We start from the raw sequence: 19,630 nt of genomic DNA, 5'->3' as shown, positions 1-19,630 counted from the left end.
TTGCATTAGATCTCTGCTGTTCCTTCTGGTTTTTTTTTTTTTTTTTTTTTTTTTGCTACTTTTTGGTTTCCCAGTTAGGATTCATTTTTGCTGTCAGGCTCATGTAGACAAGAGAGTGAAGTGATCTCTCAGAATTATCTGGTGAGTTTCTTGAGCCAGATAGGTGTCACCCTGTGTCTGGCAGTGTGTGACCCACTCTTGGTCCCCAGACACTTTGGGTCAATGTCATTCTTTTCACTTGGCTCTTTGAGCTTGGAATGTAAGAAACTTGAGTCTTAGGCAGATGAAAGGTTTATGGAAGGAAGCTTTGAGGCTCATGTAACTTAAGGTTGAGATGTGGTAGTTTGATAACGCTTGATTCCTGCCCAATGTCCTGTATGCATAGAAGGGAAGGAAAAGCAACTCTCAGGGGTGCCCTGCAGTAAAGCCCAACAGATACTTGTCAGTAAGCTATACTAAATTGAGGATGACATCTCTCGAATTTTATAATTTCATAACAGTAATTTTTGCCTTGTATCCATTATATGCTACTTGCTATATATTATTTGTAATTCTCCAAACCAATTTGCAAAGTATTATTTGCATTTTGTGGGTGAGGCTCAGAGAGGTACCGTAACTCACCTGTGCTCACGCAGCTAATGAGTAGCATATCTGGGATTTGAATCTAAAGACCTGACTGTTTCTTCTCTCTCCTGCATCTTGAATCTCTCTGCCTCTGTTGAATCATTTCCAACAGCATGAAAACCAGTTCTGGTATTTCTTGATCCTCTTCATTCCCATTCAATGACTGCCTCACTGTCTCTTCTTTGGAGCGTTAGCTACACACTTTTAAGTTTTCCCCTCAGCCCTCCTCACTCTGTCTTCAGCTTCTGTCATTCAACCAGAGCTTTTCTTATCAAGGTCATTGGTAACTTTGATATTGCTCAGTGCAATAGGCATTGTTTGTCTCTCATCTTGATTCATGGCTACAGTTGACCATTCCCTCCTGCTCGTTCTCTGGGTTTTCTTTGATGGTCTTTTCTCCGTGGATTCTCTAAATTGATGCTTCTGTAACCTCATCCTGGATCCTCTTTAGTTTCTCTGAATGCTCTCCCTAAGTGATCTTGTTCTTTACTTGGGCATTAAATACATCTGTATGTAGATGACTTCAATTTATATAAAGCTCCAACGCAAACTTTTCCCCGTGATTTACTAAGTAGTATGTTCAAACATCTTGACATTTCTATTTTAAGGTTTCTCAGACTTAACATATCCCGAATGGAACTCTTAGATCCCCCGCCACATTGTCTTCTCTCTCATAAAATGGCAATTTGCTGTCTTTTTTCATTCTCAGTACATCTGCATGCCTGTCAGTTATACCAGCCAGCTGTAACTTGGGACTGTCCACCCTGATCCATTTTCACTCTCCGTTCGTGAGTTAGGCCTCCATACAGTCTCACTGGGACTTGTACACTAGCCTCCTGATGACTTTCTCTGCTTCTCCTTCTTCCTTCTCCCAAACTTCTCCCACATAACAATTACCATTGTACTTTAGACAGTTCTTTTCATGAAAGCCATTCAGTGGCTTCCTGTCACCTTTACAAAAAAAATCCTCAATCTTTACCATGACCTGTGAGGCTGTCTGTATAATCCGGCTCTTGCCTTATTTCAAAACTTCATATCATGCCCTTTCCCTTTAGCTCCTCTGTTTAGCTGAGCTGGTGTGCTTTCAGTTCCTTGAAGATGCCTTGCTCTTTCCAGCCTGAGAATCTGCCCAGCTCTTTCCTCGGCCTGAAATACCCAGTTCCCTGCTTCTGAAAGGGTTGTTCCAACTCATCTTTCAGGGTCGGGATCAGTGTCACCTTTGAGAAGCTGTCTCTAACCTCGGTATCTGAGTAGGGCCTTGCCTTCTCTTCCGTTTGCTTCTGTCTTTGCTCTTCCTTTGGTTTCATGAAACACTGGTACATACAGCTACATGCTGCTGTGTGGTACACTTGTTGATTATTCCTGTCCAGCTAGCTGGGAATCTCCATGCAGTAGTCGCTCAGTTTACAAGATGGACAACTAAACTAAAAGGCTGATATGGAAAATCCCATCTCTCACTGGAAGATTGGGATCACACTGTCCGTTGACCTGCTACATGCCATTTATACACTCAGTCTGTAAATAGCTTCGAGATTAAGCAAAAAGCTGCTGGAGGAGCCTTGAATGGCTCACAGGCATTTAAAAGTCAGCATGAATGTTAAAGTTTGGTTTGAATATTCATCTAAGCCTGGGAAGCACAGCCCACGGTGGTCTGGGCCCTGCTCTCTTGGGCAAATTTCTGGAAATACATTTGGTTTCTCTGGCTTAGTGGGAAGTATTCTGTTTGACAAGACAACTATCTGGATTCCTCACATACTTGAGTTCCTTTAACAGAATTGTAAACTGCAGGTGAGGGAAAGGTTTCCTTGTGTTTAGTGTAGAATGGAGAGGACTTTGAACCAGAATTGGGCTTGGAATTTTGTTTTAGTCCTGCTATTTTGAAAAAAACAAAACAAAACAAAACAAAACCACCACCAACAGTAACCCCGCCTGTGCTTCATTCAGTTTCCCCATCTTACAGCCAGATGCTTTCTACAGTTCCTTCCAGTTTTAATCTTTATGAAATCTCTGATTCCTGTTAAAAAGTTAGGGATTCTGATACTGGAGGTAAACACGAAACCTGCAGCCTTTAACAAAGTAGACCTTTCCCCAAAGTCATTTTTATGGAGAAAGTGTGAACACTGTCCTAGAGCACGGCCGATTCCTCCAAGGTTCATTCAGAAAGCTTTCAAGTTCACTTCTGAGCACCCTTGCCTGACTTTTAGTTGATTGGAAATTGTCTGAGGAGAAAAGATTTTAGAGTTTGATGGTCTGAGGCCTTGTTTGTTTGTTTAAATGGCTTGTACTTCACCCTATTAGGAATTAAAACGGTGAACCAATGGAGTGCCCGCTCCTAAGCTATAATCCACCCTCCCCTCCCAAAAAAGAATCTTCTTCACTTTACTGTGAGCATGAGCAGCTCACTTGGTCACCCAGAGGACTGTCCTTTACTGAAAAGATGCAACAGAGAAGAGAGAAAGGCAAACTTCCATTCTCCACTCATAAGGATTACAAAAAAGAGGCAGTCAGGAAGATTCTGAGCAAATGCATGATTTTAATTTTATTTTCCTCTGGATGGTAACAGCTTGCGTCTCTTTTTATTAATTGTTTTTAGTATGGACTGGCATTTATAGTAAATGCTTATCTTATTCCCAAAACCTCCTTTGAGTTGGGTGGTAGTTTCTCATTGTTATTCCAGGATAAGAAACTGAGGTGCTTAGAGGTTAAGTAACTTGGTAAATGAAGGCCCAGTTAACAAGTGATTGAGTTGGGATTTGAACCAAGAAGAGTAACGAATCTTTGAGCCTAGGATGTCGCTAAAAGCATTTTCAGCATTTTTTAACGGTAGTGAAAAAGATAATAGGGAAATTAATGACACTCAATTCACAAACTGAGTTGTGTTCATTCTGTGTCCTTTTCCTAGAGATCCTGGGTGTTTTCTTTTCACTCAGTCCTATCAATACCCTTTCTTTCTAGGATGTTTGATTTTAAACATTCTTGAATGGAAATCACACTCTGAGTTAAAGTAATGAACCGTCATATTCTGTATGATCACATAATAGTATTTCACAAAAGCATGACCTTATTTGTAACTTAGAATCATTGTGACCTGTTGCTTTAAATTTTTTAAGAATTCAAGTTTTTCTCCTCCCCCAGTGAGGCCCACTTTTTTTTCCCCAATCACTTTAATTATGTGAACTAGAATCCTGTTTCTCACACATCTTCGGTTCTCAACCTTGTTAAAATTAATCATATAATCCCCCTTTAAAACATAGTATTAAATCACCATAGTAACACAGTATCCAAGCTTTATTGATAAAACATAACAGCCATAAGAAGGTAGAGTTTGGTGTCCCCTGGACAGCTCTATAACTTTTATAGAAATGTGTTCCTTCTTCTGGCTTGTGTAAGATGGAGGGATAGCATTACTTACACCTGTTTTATTACCACACTGCTTTTAAATTGCCACCTTGTTTTCGCTCACCTTCCTAGTTAAAAAAGGAGAGTGGGGCACTTTCTTTTCTTTCTGGATTATTTTCTTGTACTCTCTAACCACTCTCTAGGGGATGGAATTGTTTTCTTAAACATGACTAGGTAGGGCCCATTGACCTTTTTGTACTGGGATATCTTGAAAGTCTCTTTAATTTTCATTTGCTTATGTGTTTTGTATGAGGGAGTTTTAGAAAGGAAGGCTATTCATATTTGAAAAATTCTTATCCAGAGACTCAATAAGTCTGCCTTTGGAAAAGGCCTTGTAAATGATTTTTCATTTCTGCCAACAACTTATAAATTACAGGTGAGAGCATTGGTTTGAATATTTTGCCAATTTGAGTATATTTTGTAAAATACAATGTATGTAAAATACGATATAAGTTAATGAGTTCCTTTGGATAATTCAGTGTCAAATTCTAAACTATTATGTTAGCATAAATTTATGTATTAGTATTTGGAATATTTAAGTTTTTTTTTAAGATTTTATTTATATATTCATGAGAGACAGAAGGGGGTGGGTAGAGACACAGGCAGAGGGAGAAGCAGGCTCCACACAGGGAGCCCGATGTGGGATTCGATCCCGGGTCTCCAGGATCTGGGCTGAAGGCGGCGCTAAACCGCTGAGCCACCCAGGCTGCCCTAAAGGCCGCCTTCTAAAGTCAGTTTACCACTTAGCTTGGATTCCTTTTTAAAAACTTAAATATTCAAGCAGCCCAGGTGGCTCAGTGGTTTAGCGCCGCCTTCAGCCTAGGGTCTGATCCTGGAGACCGGGGATGGAGTCCCACGTCGGGCTCCCTGCATGGAGCCTGCTTCTCTCTCTCTTTCTCTCTCTCTCTCTCTGTCTCTCATGAATATATAAATAAAATCTTAAAAAAAAAAGTGGTCTTTAAAACATTTTGCAACTGCAAAAATTGTTTCTAGATTAATCTCATTAGTAATATGTTTTTTAATCTTTTGAAACGTATTTCCTATTTTATGTTATTTTTATGTGTGGTTTGTTGATTTTTGTGTTGATGTGGTAGGTTTTTTTCTTTACTCTTTATTTTTTTTTTATTTTTTTAAAGATTTTATTTACTTATTCATGATAGTCACACAGAGAGAGACAGAGAGGCAGAGACACAGGCAGAGGGAGAAACAGGCTCCATGCAGGGAGCCCGACGTGGGATTCGATCCCGGGTCTCCAGGATCGCGCCCCGGGCCAAAGGCAGGCGCCAAACCGCTGCGCCACCCAGGGATCCCTTTTTCTTTACTCTTTAAAACCTGTTTCCATTTCTTAGCACCTCACATTGTTTAGACATTTGATATTTCTGTCCTATAGAATACATGTTCCTCATAAACTTAAATTCTGAAAGATACAGGAATGTAGGAACATAGTAGGTAACCTTGCCCTCTTGAATTCCAGCTCCTCCCCTTAGAAGCGCTGTGAACATGACTCAGTTACCTACCTGTTTAGTCCTGCTGTTTCCTTTTCTGTAAAATGGGAGCATCGTCTAAATTCCAGGGTCGATAGAGAAGTAAATGAGGTGCTATATATCAAGTCTAACTTGGTGACTGGCACATAGTGGACATTTAAATTCTGTCACCATTACTGTTTTCCCAACTAGAGGAATGGTCAGGTGAGCGTCGTTAGCAGCAAGCTGGCAGAGTAGGCTTTGGCATCATAAAGGCCTGGGTTTAAAACACAGCTTTTTGCAGTTTACCAGCTGGCACCTTAGGCAGTGCTGCTCTAGGCTATTTTCTCATCTATAAAATGAGGTTAATTGAATGCTCCTTTCAGGATTTGGTGGGATGATTAACAGGGCTACCTGCCTAAACTCAGTAAGTGGAAGGTTTGGTAGCTCCAATCAGGTGATGAGGTGGTCATTATCTATAAAATGAGGTTAATAGGATGCACCTTTTAGGATTTTATGAGATGATTAACAGGCCTACTTGCCTGAACTCAGTTAAGTGGAAGGTTTGGTAGCTACTTTGGTATTAAGATGGTCGCTAGCAGGGGCTACTGGCTGACATTCTTCTCCTTCTTCCTCTTCTTCTTCTTCCTCTTCTTCCTTTTTCCTCCTCTTCCTCCTCCTCCCCTGCCGCTCCGCCCCCCCGCCCCGTATGTTCTCTTGAAGTGTGTAAATTTTGAGTTCATTTATAAAGAGTTCCACTGAGAAAGGAAATGTTACAGGTTCAATGACTTGTCATGATTAGATACTTTATCAAGAAACTTATTGCACATTCATTTTTCCCTTTGTTCTCTCTTTGCTGCAGCCTTACAGTTAGCCAAGTTGGCCAGAACTTCACATTCGTGCTCACTGACATTGACAGCAAACAGAGATTTGGGTTCTGCCGCTTATCTTCAGGAGCGAAGAGCTGCTTCTGTATCTTAAGGTAAGGGAGAGTGGCTTTGGCTATTGGCTAGTTCTGTGAAACAGTGTCAGCCTTTGCCTCATTCCTCTGTAATTAAATTTCCCAGCTGTCCTTTTTATTTTTCTATCTGTTTCCCACAAGTCACTGCACTTGGGGAGAAGGACTTCACAATGTTGTTCTTGCACTTTAAGTTCTGCAGATAATTGTCTTTATTTATTTGCATCACATCCCTTGGGTGGGAAAGGGATCTTTGCTTCTGTGGCGTATGTGGAAGCTGGGGGGTCAGCGTGGCTTCAGTTCCTCCTGCTGTTATCTGGAGCTGTCAGAAATTAGCCTGTTAGGCTTTCCCTTGGACATTTTGTGTATGTAAGATTATTAATAAAGTATGTGTCTGTAGCTCAGGACGTCTTGCAGACACTGATTGCATCCTCCTCAAAGTAATACCCTTGCCCTCTTTGGGTCACTGAGGGAGTAACTGTTTCCCGACTTGGCTCCTTCTCTGGAGGTTTGGAAAAAGTACAGAATCCTGGAAGAAGGCTTCTTTAGGTCCTCTAAAACCCCTTCATACAGCAGAGCCACACTTGCTTAATGCTCTGTTTCCTCCTGCCAGAGGGGCAAGGTGTGTTCTGGGGTGGGAGGATGTGTGGAAATCCGATTTTGGAGCTCCTGGCTCTGTGGGCTCCTGCTGGGCGCCTCCTAAGGGGGAAGTAAAGGCATCCCACACACTCCCCTCTCCATCTGCCTTGGTTAAGTAGGTGTCAGAGGGGCCTGCCTCCTGTCTCTCTCTGCTCGTGTGGAGCAGCCCAGGACAGGACAGTGGGGAGGCGCCCCTGACAAAACCCGGGTCCCCAGTCTTAGGCTTGCGCCCAGGGATAAAAGGCCAGACTCTATGAATTCCAGAAAGAGTGGTTCTCTGGTACATTAGTTTTTGCACTTTCTTCTTCTCACCAAGAAAAGACCTCCTGCCCCAGCCCCACAAACACACAAACTCACTCACTCATGCCATAAGAGAAAGAGCTGACTTTTGAAGTGCCTTTGCTCAGTAACTGTCCATCTGGACTGCTATGTTTGCATTTCTCTACACAAATGCAGTTATTGTTATTAATAATCAGTAAAGTCACCTCTGTCCGTCACCAAGCTTCACGTCTATAATTCAGGCACCAGAGGGCAACTGCTGGAAAGACCACAGGAAGGAGGTATACAACCCAGATGCTCTGAGATTAAATGTGTGCAGCTGCTCTCAAGCTTGCCTCAGTAGCTCAGCCCAAGGATGACCTGCCTGGAGTATTAGAGTCTGATATAAATGGTTATTTACTTTTTGATTCAACAATGTTGGATTTTTTTTTCTTCTTTTTAAACAAAATTTTCTCTCCCATTTTTGCCTAATGTTCTATTTCAGCCTTGGCCTGGGCACGGCTTATTTATATAGTCATTTAGAGGAGATGAGGGTTTAAGACAAGTTCTTGAAGTTTTGCAGAAAGGTGTTTGTTTTTTCAGAATATTTTGGTTTATGGTGTTTCTTCCTTTTAAAGCTGGGATGTACATGTTTTGGGGGCAGGGTGGGATTCTAAGCTGACGCTATGACATTCACTCAGCAAATTTCTGAGTCTGGAAAACTGTTAATTTAAAAATCTTAATTTAAAAATTGCTTTCCTCTGATTCTGGTATTTGACTTTGTGTGTCTATATGTAGGGTCATGGATGTCATGCTTACAAAAAGCTAGTTGGTTAGCCTTTGTGCTGCCATCATTTGGAATGAAAAATAGCAGCAATTGGCATATTTTCTATCCGTGATACTAGGTTAGAACTCTGGGAAAAATTGGTGGGTTAATTCATTTATTTGTTTGTCAGCCCTTAATTGAGTGCCTACTATTAGCTAGTCCCTGTCCTTGAGGAGTTCCAAGATTAACGAGGGAGATAGATGATCATGCTGCCGTATGCTATATATATATTATGCACAGGACAATTCCATGGCATAGCGTCTTCTTACTATTGATATTCTAGTGCCAGAGGATAGTGACTGTGCTTAAAAATCGGGTCCAAATGAATTGAGACCTGCATTTCATGAGTATTCAACATGGGGTGGGGGGGCGCTCACTTTATCTTATCCAGCTTGTGCATTTGTAGAAGGCACACACAGTGGTACTTCTCCTGTTGCTTGGTATGGGAACATTGCGGAATTGAGACTGAATATGAATGGAAGGGTCTGTGTTAACCTTGGGTGACGAGTTGGCAGCATGTTCAATGGAGAGGTCTGCCTGGAGAATGCAGGTGTGATTTGGGTCTGTGTTCTATTAGTGCTGTTGGTCTCTTGCCTTTGGGAGATGCTTGGTCTTTTTGCCTTTTTTTTTTTTCCCCCCCCAGATGCTTTCCCTTTAACCAGAGCCTTGAGGTCCAGTCACTATTCTCAGTGTTTAACCAGTACTTTAACTTGTTTGCACATAAGCCACCTCTACTTTTGCATTCCATTTCTTCTCGTGAGAGGCATAGCTTCCAGTGATGGTGTCTGCGCAGACACAGCCTCCTCTGTTCCAGGATTTAGCTTCTTAGGGTCACTTCCTCTCTGACTGCTCTCCCACGCTCATGTGCTTCCTGGCCCATATGAGTTGCTGGACCTCTCTGACTTCACACATTTATCCATCCATCCACAGCAGCCTTCTCCAGGCAAAGGTAATCATCCTCTCCTCTGGGTGCACCCAGCATGCTTTGCATACTTAAGTTACACACTCATAAACCTTGAGCATCCTTTTACCTCTTCCTCCTATTACTCTAAGATTAACTCTTTAAGAGTATAAAGATTGTGTCTTAAGCAACTTTGTATCTCTAGCACTTAGTGTAGTGCTTGGCCAGCATATTGTGTGCATGGCTTTCAGAGACAGGGAGATGTATTCCATGTGAATAGAAGAATAGGGCATTGAAGGGTCTGAGTGAGAGCACAGGCCTCATGAGACACCAGTTCAAGAGAAAATGTGAAATACAGTTATTTGTAGAGAGATGTGGTTCATATTCTCAAACTTAATTTCTGTTAGTTGTAAGAGGTATACCTTTGAATCTCACCAGGGAGATCTAGTTAAGTGATAGGTATTATGTCCATAAAGGACTAGGCCATTGGTATTAGAAAATTTAAACTTTAAAAAAAAAAAAAAAAGAAAATTTAAACTTAACTTCATAATGAGAGATTCTTAGACATCTTTTATACAGTATAAGTTATTGGGTTAATTATTAGAAGCAATGTCTATTCCTTCTCCCTGGAATGTAAGAGTTCCATGAAGCCTGGGCAGATTTATCTCTTTTGTTCACAAATATACCCAAACTACACTGAGGAATGGCTATGCCTAATAGGCACTTAGTAATACTTGTTTAATGAAGTAAAGAATTCCTGATCAATAAGCACTGTGTTTATTTTTAAACATTTTTTAAAAAGTTGATTTAAATTCTATCACCAGCTAACTTTGATAGAAATGTAGTTGTGCTAGAGTATAAACAAATCTCATTAACACAAATACCATGGTATGTAAAGTCAAATGCATTATTTCTTCCCATAATTGACTGGTTCTTTCTATTAAAGCATTTTAATTTTCCTTGAGATTTGCCATAATATTACTTAACTATTTACTGGATGGTAGCCAATCAATACTGGATTAAAAGCACAGCTAGGAGAATAATAGTTATGGGTAAGTTAGTCCTTCTTCATTATAAACCCAGGAATGTGAGAGAGTATGGTAGCATTCTCAGGTAGCACCAGCTGAGTCTGATATGTCATATAAGCATTTACCTCTGAAATCTTTCAAACACCATAAAATGATCTAGAACCATAATTTTTTCATGGCTTCTGATTTGTTTGCATGAGACATGTTCCATCCAGGCTAAAATTATAATTAGATATGTTATTTATAGCCAACTTCTGGTTTTGGAGGAACAGAAAGAGCAAAAGAGCTCAAAACCATAACTGGGTTGTTTGTGGGGGTGAATTATGGGAGATATGTCACACAATAATTAAATTTCTTTACCCTTTATAAAGGAACTTTAAAAATAATTGTTATGCAATATTCTCCTTTATGTATAGGAATCTTGTTGAAGCTCTTGAGAAAGTTTGAGTAACTGTCCTTATACCCCTATAAAACTGTTCAGAACCTATCATGCATTTTGGGAGGAAATAACTTGTTTCATCAAGATAATATCTAATATTTTTTAGTTTAACATTTATTAACTTTTTTTAAAGATTTATTTATTTATTCAGAGAGAGAGAGGCAGAGACACAGGCAGAGGGAGAAGAAGGCTCCATGCAGGGAGGCCGACGCGGGACTCGGTCCTGGGTCTCCAGGATCACGTCCCAGGCCGCAGGCGGCGCTAAACTGCCTAGGGCCTGCCCTAGTTTAACATTTAAATTGTTATTCAATTAGTATGTAGTATATGCCAGGAATGAATAATGTGTAACATTTTGGTCTTTGGCCTTTCTGTACCCCAGCATAGACATAAAGATCTCACCCCAGCTTCCCGTATGAGAACCTTTCAGATACCATGTTCATTCAAGATTTTGATGAGCTGAACTTTTAAAACCTGGTCTTACAAACTGAAAACAATAAGTACTTTTGGTCCTTAACCAGATTTGAAATTTAATATGCTTCTTAGTGCACCGTTCCCAAGCCACCTCTGATTTTGATACATACCTGCCATTTCACTTCGACTGTTTTTACTGTCTTAGGAGCCACAGTCTTTGGGAAGGGGCTATGTAAAGAGTAAAATATAATGCAATAAGTGCTATTTGAAAAAAAAATTTTGTGTGTTCAGATTTCTTTGGGGTCACTGATTAGGCAGTGCCCATCTCTGACTCGGAGAATCAGGGAAAGTGTTGCTGATGGTTTCCAGTTAAGCTGGGTCTTAAAGAATCACTGGGGGCTTTCCTGGAGAAGAATTGGAGAAGAACTTCATAGGCAGTGAGAACAGGCATGTGAAGTCCAGAGAAAGGAAAGATGTGGCAAGATGGAACACTCATGTGATGTCAGTAGCAGAAGATGATGCCATAAATGTCTTGGGGCCAGGTTGGGAACGCCCTTGTGGGACATGCCTAAGAATTCGGATTTACCCCAAAGCAAATGGCGCATCACTAGATGATAGGGCAGGCATTAGAGACATTGATGTTTGTACACCAAAAGGAAAATGGCTTTTTGGTACCTGAAATTGATATTTGCACATGCTTGGGATTTTTTTGGCCATTGTTAGTGGGATGCTGCAAATCATTTTGGGGGTGGCACTCTGATTTAGATGAGAATTTTCAAGCCTCAGCTTTAGGTTTGTTTGTTGCTGCTGCTGTTTTAACTATAACAATGAAATAAGTTCCCGGGACCTTGTTGAAGAATTCTTGTCCTCCTTTCCACTTAAGTTAGCATATGGGCTTATGTTTAGACATTAATTGGGTTAAGTGATAACCATCTTCCTTCTGGAACACTTTCTGACTTAATGGCAGACACAACTATTGTGTCCTTTTTCATCTGCATGGTGCTCATTTCTACTATAAACACAAAAAGCTCAGTTTTCACAGAGGGAAAAAAAAAGCTAGAAGTAATAAAAGAGTCTGGTTTTAAGAACTTTGGTTTCTCTAACTGTTCTAGTGTTTACAGTTCAGGAGAAAAATCAAAGGGCTCTTTCCTTAGGCAGGTGCGGTGGCAGAAGCCCTTTTGCATGGATTGTGTGTTAGCTGCTTTGGTTTAAAGTAAGTGTATGGGGGATGGGGAAGGGAGTTGGGAGGGAAGGCTGTGGGGACAGCTCCCAGATTTTTACCTTGAAAGCAGGTGCTGCTGAAATATTCCAGAAACAGATGGAATCTCCTATTCTTGTTTTAAGCTATTTATGGTTGTCTCGCCTGAGGGTACCCTGCTATACAAAACTGCACAGCCTGATGTTTGAGGGTAGTTTGGGCATCAAAGCTGGGGCCCCTCTGGGAGAAATCAGCCTTTCTTCCCAATGCCTTAAATACCATTTGGAAAACCTGGATCTTTCACACTACTTAACAGAAGACTTTCCTCTGCTTTTCAAGTATTTCCATCTCTCTGGAGCTGTTTGATTTTTTTTCTTAATTCCTTCCCGTAAAAGTATGATGGGTATAGTGTTGTCTTCTAAATGGTCAGCTGGGAGAAGGCCCAATTGCTGTGGCAGATTGTAATTTTACCCATTGTGGATCAACCCATGATTTAGTAGTAGCCCTAGGACACTTTCTGAGATCTTCAGTATTTTGAAAGGCTTGCTTGGGAAGTGTGCTCATCACAGCATCACTTTGTGGGAGGTGATAACTTTTTTTTTTTAATTTTACTAGTTGGGGAATGTTGCATGTTTTATTGCCACACAGATGCCTTTATGCTTAGAAACATATAATCCTCTGGGGAGCCACAATTCAACAATAGTAACAAGCTGTACAGTTAAAAAAAAATCACCTTTGAAGAAAAGAAAGGAAAATAAATGAAACTGTCCTTACTCTCCTAGTGGTCTGCTGTTTGAGGGCTGGGAAGCTGGACAGTTGGAAAGACAGGTGTGTCTTCTGTAGCCCAGCTGGCCTCCGAGTTGTCTGCAGTAGGAAGAAACTTCTTTACTCCTCCTGGTTCTTTTCGAAGGAAACCAGACTGGTTCAGCCTTCCCTCAAGCAACCTGAGCCCAGCATTGTGGATATTTGAAACTTCAAGACTTCAGCTAAAAGAAGATTTTCATTTTGAGACTGAATGAGTTGGAGATTAAAAGAGACCGTGATATTTTCTCAGTCTGTTTCGAAAGCAGAGCATTTCCTTGTCTTACGGCTCATGAAGCTTACTACAGAGCAACAAGTGCAATCACCCTAGAAACTCCAGGGGTGTAACTTGATTCATTTGGTTTACTCTCACCGCCTCATATGCCACTCAACTTGCTACCTCTAGCAACTACTGCTGATGGTTGATGTCAGACCATTTCGTAGATGGATAGACTAAACCAGGACTCCCTACAGAGGATTTGGAAAGGAGAGGGGAATGATCATTTGTTAGAGTTTATTTAATATACCAGGTGGCTTATGTAATTCTCATTTATTCTTATTGCAACCTTATGAAATCATCTCCATTACAGAGAAGTAGGGGGTTGAGACTGAGAGAGGTACGTGACTTGCCCAAGATCTCACCAGGAGTAGGTGAGGGAATTTGATTTGGAACCCCAGATCCAACCCAGAGCTCATGCTCTCAACAGCTTTGGACATATTTCTAGTAACCTACTTTTGGCACTGATTCAAAACTTCAAATTTTATTTTCTTGCCACCAGAGCAGCCATTATGAGTTTCAAAAGTTTTTTCAACTCTCTGTATATATTTAGTTAAAAGAGCCTTGATGAGTAGTTTGCTGCTGTACAATGATTTCAGAGGTGAGCTGTCAAAAAGAGTTCTTAGAAATAATATACTACAGCCCACCCTCATTTTATAAACCATGAAATTGGGACTTAAAAAGAGATTTTTGTCCCAAGGTTTTTAGCTGGCTAATAGCCGTGTTTTTGATCCCCCAGTCCAGAGTTTGTGCAGGATATGGCGATGATTCTTCCAACTCAGGAGAATAAGGCCAAGGCCACCTGGATCTAAGGTTTTTCTAGACTCAGGAACCTCCAATTAGCTTCAAGGCCAGCATCATTGCAGTCTGTGTGAACAATCCAACCGTATGATTATAAAGAAAATGATCAGTTCTGTTTAAATCTGAAGCAAAGTACGTTTGAATGGGAAAACCAGTGAAACTGAGCCTGCCTTCTGAAAGAGTCTTAAGAATTCCATGTGAGGAACCCTTTTTGGAAGATGGAACACATTCTACAGAAGCCAATTGATGCTTTTTAGTAGAGTTTGAGTGTCAGCAAATTTTTTGCCCTCCCCCCCCCACCCTTCCCCAAGCAAACCACTTTCCTATAACAGCAACAACAAGCAGAAGGCATTTATTTGAGCCTTATCTTTGCTTTTCACTGGGCAGGAGGTAGAAAGGAAAACAACTCAATATGCTTCACACCTCAAATTGCCCTTTGGATCTAAGCTGCACTCTTATTTTAAGAGCAAGTTAGATTTGTGAATACAAAGAGGAGTCCGAATTTAGGTTGTCTGGCCCCTCCAGTGATCAGTTTAGAAGCAATGGGAAGCCTAGCATTTGTCCCTTATGGGGAAGCTCTAGAAGACCGAGGTGATTGTGTACCTCTTTATATCACGTCCAACAGGAAAATCATTATGCCATCTAAAGTTTGGAGATCATACAATTCTCATAAGCAATTATGAGCCACTTATTTTTAGGGTGTTATTTTATGAGATTATGAAGATATACTTCCTCGTTAGAGGAGTTTAGAAAACTTGAGGAAAAAGAAATACTGTAATACCCCATGACTCTTAATAGTGACTGGGGGTGCTTTCTTCCTTGAATGGGATCATGCTATAGGTATAGGTTTGTGTCTAGCCCTTTCATTGAGTGTATCGTAAGTCTCTTTGCATCTCATTAGATATTCTTTCCTAAGAATGTTTTTGATTGTATACTTTGTGTGAGATTGATTTATAAGGGAGGAAAGCTCTTAGGAAAATCTGAGCTAGTGTTTTCTTGCCAAGACTTATGTTCTTTTAAAAACTGCATTTGCTGTAGTGACTTTGTCGATTGGCTAATTACTTGGGTATTTTTGTTAAAAAAAACAAAACAAAACAAAACTCCACAAAAAACCAAAACCTCTCAACTACTTTTTATCTTAACGTGTAAGTTATTACCAGATTCTTGACAATGAGGAATAGTTATTAACTTTTGAAAACAATGAACATAAAAGTATGGAAATAGTATCAAAAGTCTTCATGAAATCTGATTCCACACAAATCTTAAAATCATTTGTTCTAACTCTCTGAAGAAAGTCCATGGTATTTTGATAGGGATTGCATTAAACGTGTATATTGCCCTGGGTAACATTGACATTTTCACAATATTAATTCTGCCAATCCATGAGCATGGAATATTTTTCCATCTCTTTGTGTCTTCCTCAATTCACCCCGATGTTTATAGCAGCAATGGCCACGATAGCCAAACTGTGGAAGGAGCCTCGGTGTCCAACGAAAGATGAATGGATAAAGAAGATGTGGTTTATGTATACAATGGAATATTACTCAGCTATTAGAAATGACAAATACCCACCATTTGCTTCAACGTGGATGGAACTGGAGGGTATTATGCTGAGTGAAGTAAGTCAGTCGGAGAAGGACAAACATTATATGTTCTCATTCATTTGGGGAATATAAATAATAGTGAAAGGGAATAGAAGGGAAGGGAGAAGAAATGTGTGGGAAATATCAGAAAGGGAGACAGAACGTAAAGACTGCTAACTCTGGGAAACGAACTAGGGGTGGTAGAAGGGGAGGAGGGTGGGGGGTGGGAGTGAATGGGTGACGGGCACTGGGGGTTATTCTGTATGTTAGTAAATTGAACACCAATAAAAAATAAATTAAAAAAAAAAAGTCTTCATGAAATCAAGTGGTAAATAATGTACTTAGCTTACTTTTCTTCTCCGTATTTCACTTTGTACATTTATGTCTTTAATCCTTTATATCAGTCTGAGTTGTATTGTGAATGGCAAAAACAGTTATGTAGCATAGAGGAAATACTTTTAAAGTTAGATAGCAATATAAATTTTGATTTTTGGATAATTACATTCTGAATGAGAACGAATTAACACATATCTTACAACTTTACGTAGAAATATATGGAATTTTAAAACATCATAGATGAAGTTAAATTCTATCTTACAATATGCAGTGGAAGTTGAGTAGGTTTTTATTACTACCAGTAATCTTTAGCACAACCAAGGACAGTTGCCCTTTAACTCAGTTCACAGGTGTTAGGCTGTCACTGTGGAGATTTTTAATCCCTTATCTATAACACAAAGCAATATTTATTATGAAATTAGTTCTGAGAGGCATCATTTATGGTTTCTAATCCATTCTATTTCAGAAGCCTTTGAAGTAAAGTGGGTGGAACTTCATATGTGGGGTTAATTGTTCCATTGTTCATTTATTCAGTCTGGTATTTTAACTAGCTCTTTATGTGTATTAATGAGCCTAAAGTGCAGCAAAAAAAAAAAAAAAAAAAATCCTTGGCTCTCAAAAACTTGACATTAAAAAAAAAATAAAACTTAAAAGTGTGGTGGAGAACGAAGTTAGGTGAAATTTAGTGACCTGTACTTTTTGCCTGAGCTCTTATTACTAGGTGTTGTTTTGTTTTGTTTTGTTTTTTAATTTTAGTCCTATAGGGAAGGAAGAAGTCTTTGGGGGAATACAAAACAAAAAGCCACTGCAGGGGGATCCCTGGGTGGCTCAGCGGTTTAGCGCCTGCCTTTGGCCCAGGGTGCGATCCTGGAGTCCCGGGATCGAGTCCCACGTTGGGCTCCCGGCATGGAGCCTGCTTCTCCCTCCTCCTGTATCTCTGCCTTTCTCTCTCTCTGTCTATGTCTATTATAAATAAATGAATGAATAAATAACTCTTTAAAAAAAAAAAAGCTACTGCAAACAAAAACAACTCCAAGCCAAAAGACTCATTTACTACTGTCTAGTTTTCTGCTCAGTAGGATTTTTATGGTCATCTCTGTTTAAAAAAAATTGTAATTTTGGATACTAATTTTAGAGAAATTTTTAGTTTGTACTTTTTTATTATTTATTAGTATATGAAGGTATACTAAATGTTGATCATCCTAATTAAAGATAACCAATATCTCTGACCATTGGAGATAATATTTGTTTTTATCATTTTTTTTTTAACTTTGCATTAAACTTCTTCAGAGATTATAATTCTAGATCTTTCTATTTGAAGAAATAGTTTGGGGCAGCCCGTGTGGCTCAGTGGTTTAGCACTGCTTTCAGCCCAGGGTGTGATCCTGGAGACCTGGGGTCAAGTCCCATGTCAGGCTCTCTGCATGGAGCCTGCTTCTCCCTCTTCCTGTGTCTGTGCTTCTCTCTCTCTCTCTCTCTCTCTCTCCCCCCCCTCTCTCTCTCTCTGTCTCTCATGAATAAATAAATAAATAATATTTAAAAAAATGAAGACATAGTTTAACTTTCATGTAGTGGAGCTCCTCCCTGAAGTCATCCTTTCCTCAAATTCAGTACTTGTAGTAGAAAGAACACTTGTGTGTATTTTTTTTTTTAATCTTCCTCTTGGGGTGCCTGGGTGGCTCAGTGGTTAAGCATCTACCTTTGGCTTAGGTCATGATCTTGGGGTCCTAGGGTGAAGCCCTGCAATGGGCTCCCTGCTCAGTGGGGAGTCTGCTTCTTTTTCCTCCCTCTCACTCCCAGGGCTTGTGCTCTCTGTTCTTTCTCATGCTCACTCTCTCTCAAATAAATAAAATCTTTTAAAAAATCTTCTTAAAGGGCAGCCCCGGTGGCGCAGCAGTTTAGCGCCGCCTGCAGCCCAGGGCATGATCTGGAGACCCTGGATCGAGTCCCACGTCAGGCTCTCTGCATGGAGCCTGCTTCTCCCTCTGCCTGTGTCTCTGCCTCTCTCTCTCTCTCTGCATCTCTATGAATAAGTAAAATATTAAAAAAAAATCTTAAAAATTGCATTCATAATAAAAAATGTTTTCACTGATCTATTATTTATCTTTGTCTCAGTTACTTCAGTGGTGGATTGAGGATAATACTAATTCAGAATATTGTGGTAAGATTAAATAAGACAAAAAAAGATTAAGACAGTGAACACTTGATAAAGTTCTTTGTATATTGTATCTACTATGTAAATATTTAATTACAAACCTGTGCTTTTGTAAATTGTGAAATATAATCTGCAAGTAGAAAATTGCATGGAGTTTACACACATATACATAAATTTATAGGTATTATATATATGTGCACACATATGCAAACATAAGTACACACTAATGATTGTATAGCAAATATCCATGTAATCACCACCTAAGAAATCTCCTACACCCCAGAATAATTTTTGTCACCCATGTACGTGTTTCTAAATAATACGGTATAGTTTTCTCTGGTTTTGAACTCTGTATGAACTGAATTATACAATTTGGAATTGTTAAGTCTTATTTGTCTTGCTGAACATGTGAAATTTGACCTTGCTGTTGCTTATAGTGTAGTTTTCTTTGCCCTATCGTGTTCCACATTGTATGACTGTACTATAGTTTAAGTATTCAACTGTAGGTGGCCATTAGGGCTGTTTCCGGTTCATGGCTTTTATGTACATTCTTGAATAGATACCCGGTGTACCTAGGCACTAGGTTTATTGGTATGTAGAACGAGGAGTTGAATAGCTATGTCATCAGATACATTTCTCTTCAATTTTATTGGATAGTGCCAAAATGTTTTCTAAAGGGGCAGTGCCATTATGATTCTACCAGCTCTTCGTGAGCATTGCCGTAATCCCACAATGCTGTTGCATGCCCCTTGCTTTTTTTTTTTTAAAGATTTATTTATTTATTTATGATAGAGAGAGAGGCAGAGACACAGAGACACAGGAGGGAGAAGCAGGTTCCATGCACCGGGAGCCCGACGTGGGACTCGATCCCGGGACTCCAGGATCGTGCCCTGTGCCAAAGGCAGGCGCCAAACCGCTGAGCCACCCAGGGATCCCCTGCCCCTTGCTTTTTAAAGAGAACATATGACATGCTCTTCTTTCTCAAAGCCCATGAGATTTAGGTATTGTCCTTCACTGACCTCATTGTCTAAAGAGGCATTGCTAGAGATAGAGGCAGTCCCTGGGGAGATAGGAGGAAGCCGATCCATCATCCTTGAAAGGTAAAATAAGCTGTGAGGTGGCATGGCTTAACAAGCATCGTCAGGAGTCAGCTCAAGGCTTGAGTTCTAGTGCTGTCAATTTGGACATGGGGCTCCATTTACTCTTTTTGATCCTTAATTTCCTCATATCTACTTTTTTGGTGAAGATTAAAGAAATGTAAGCAAAGATCCTGGCAGGGTAGTTGGTAAGGCAGTTGTAGCCTTACAACATTACACAGTGCTGGAGTTATTACTAGGACAGACCAATTTGTGATATACATATCTTTGTCAGTGTGATTTGTTAGGGCATGTACATAACCAAGTCTTCATGAACCTGGTCATGTCAACTTAAAGATGACATTTGGTGGCCATCTACACACTGTTGGCAAGAGAGAGTATAAAATGATCCAGTGTTCCTAGAAAACAATTGGCAATATTCAAAACCCTTAAGTCA

At 40.0% G+C, this 19,630-nt stretch overlaps 1 protein-coding gene across 19 annotated transcripts in view; it reads left to right on the top strand.

The window, feature by feature from the left end:
- Nucleotides 1-19,630, top strand: part of DENND1A (DENN domain containing 1A) — a 509,667-nt gene that overhangs the window by 155,868 nt on the left and 334,169 nt on the right. For all 19 annotated transcript variants that reach the window (XM_077850604.1, XM_077850612.1, XM_077850613.1 and 16 more), the window contains one exon: nucleotides 6,349-6,468. In XM_077850604.1, coding sequence (XP_077706730.1) covers nucleotides 6,349-6,468 — 120 coding nt within the window. The remainder of the gene's footprint in view (nucleotides 1-6,348; nucleotides 6,469-19,630) is intronic.

This window comes from Canis aureus, chromosome 16 (assembly GCF_053574225.1).
Source record: "Canis aureus isolate CA01 chromosome 16, VMU_Caureus_v.1.0, whole genome shotgun sequence".
Taxonomy (NCBI): domain Eukaryota; kingdom Metazoa; phylum Chordata; class Mammalia; order Carnivora; family Canidae; genus Canis; species Canis aureus.
This window is presented reverse-complemented; position numbering and strand designations above follow the sequence as displayed.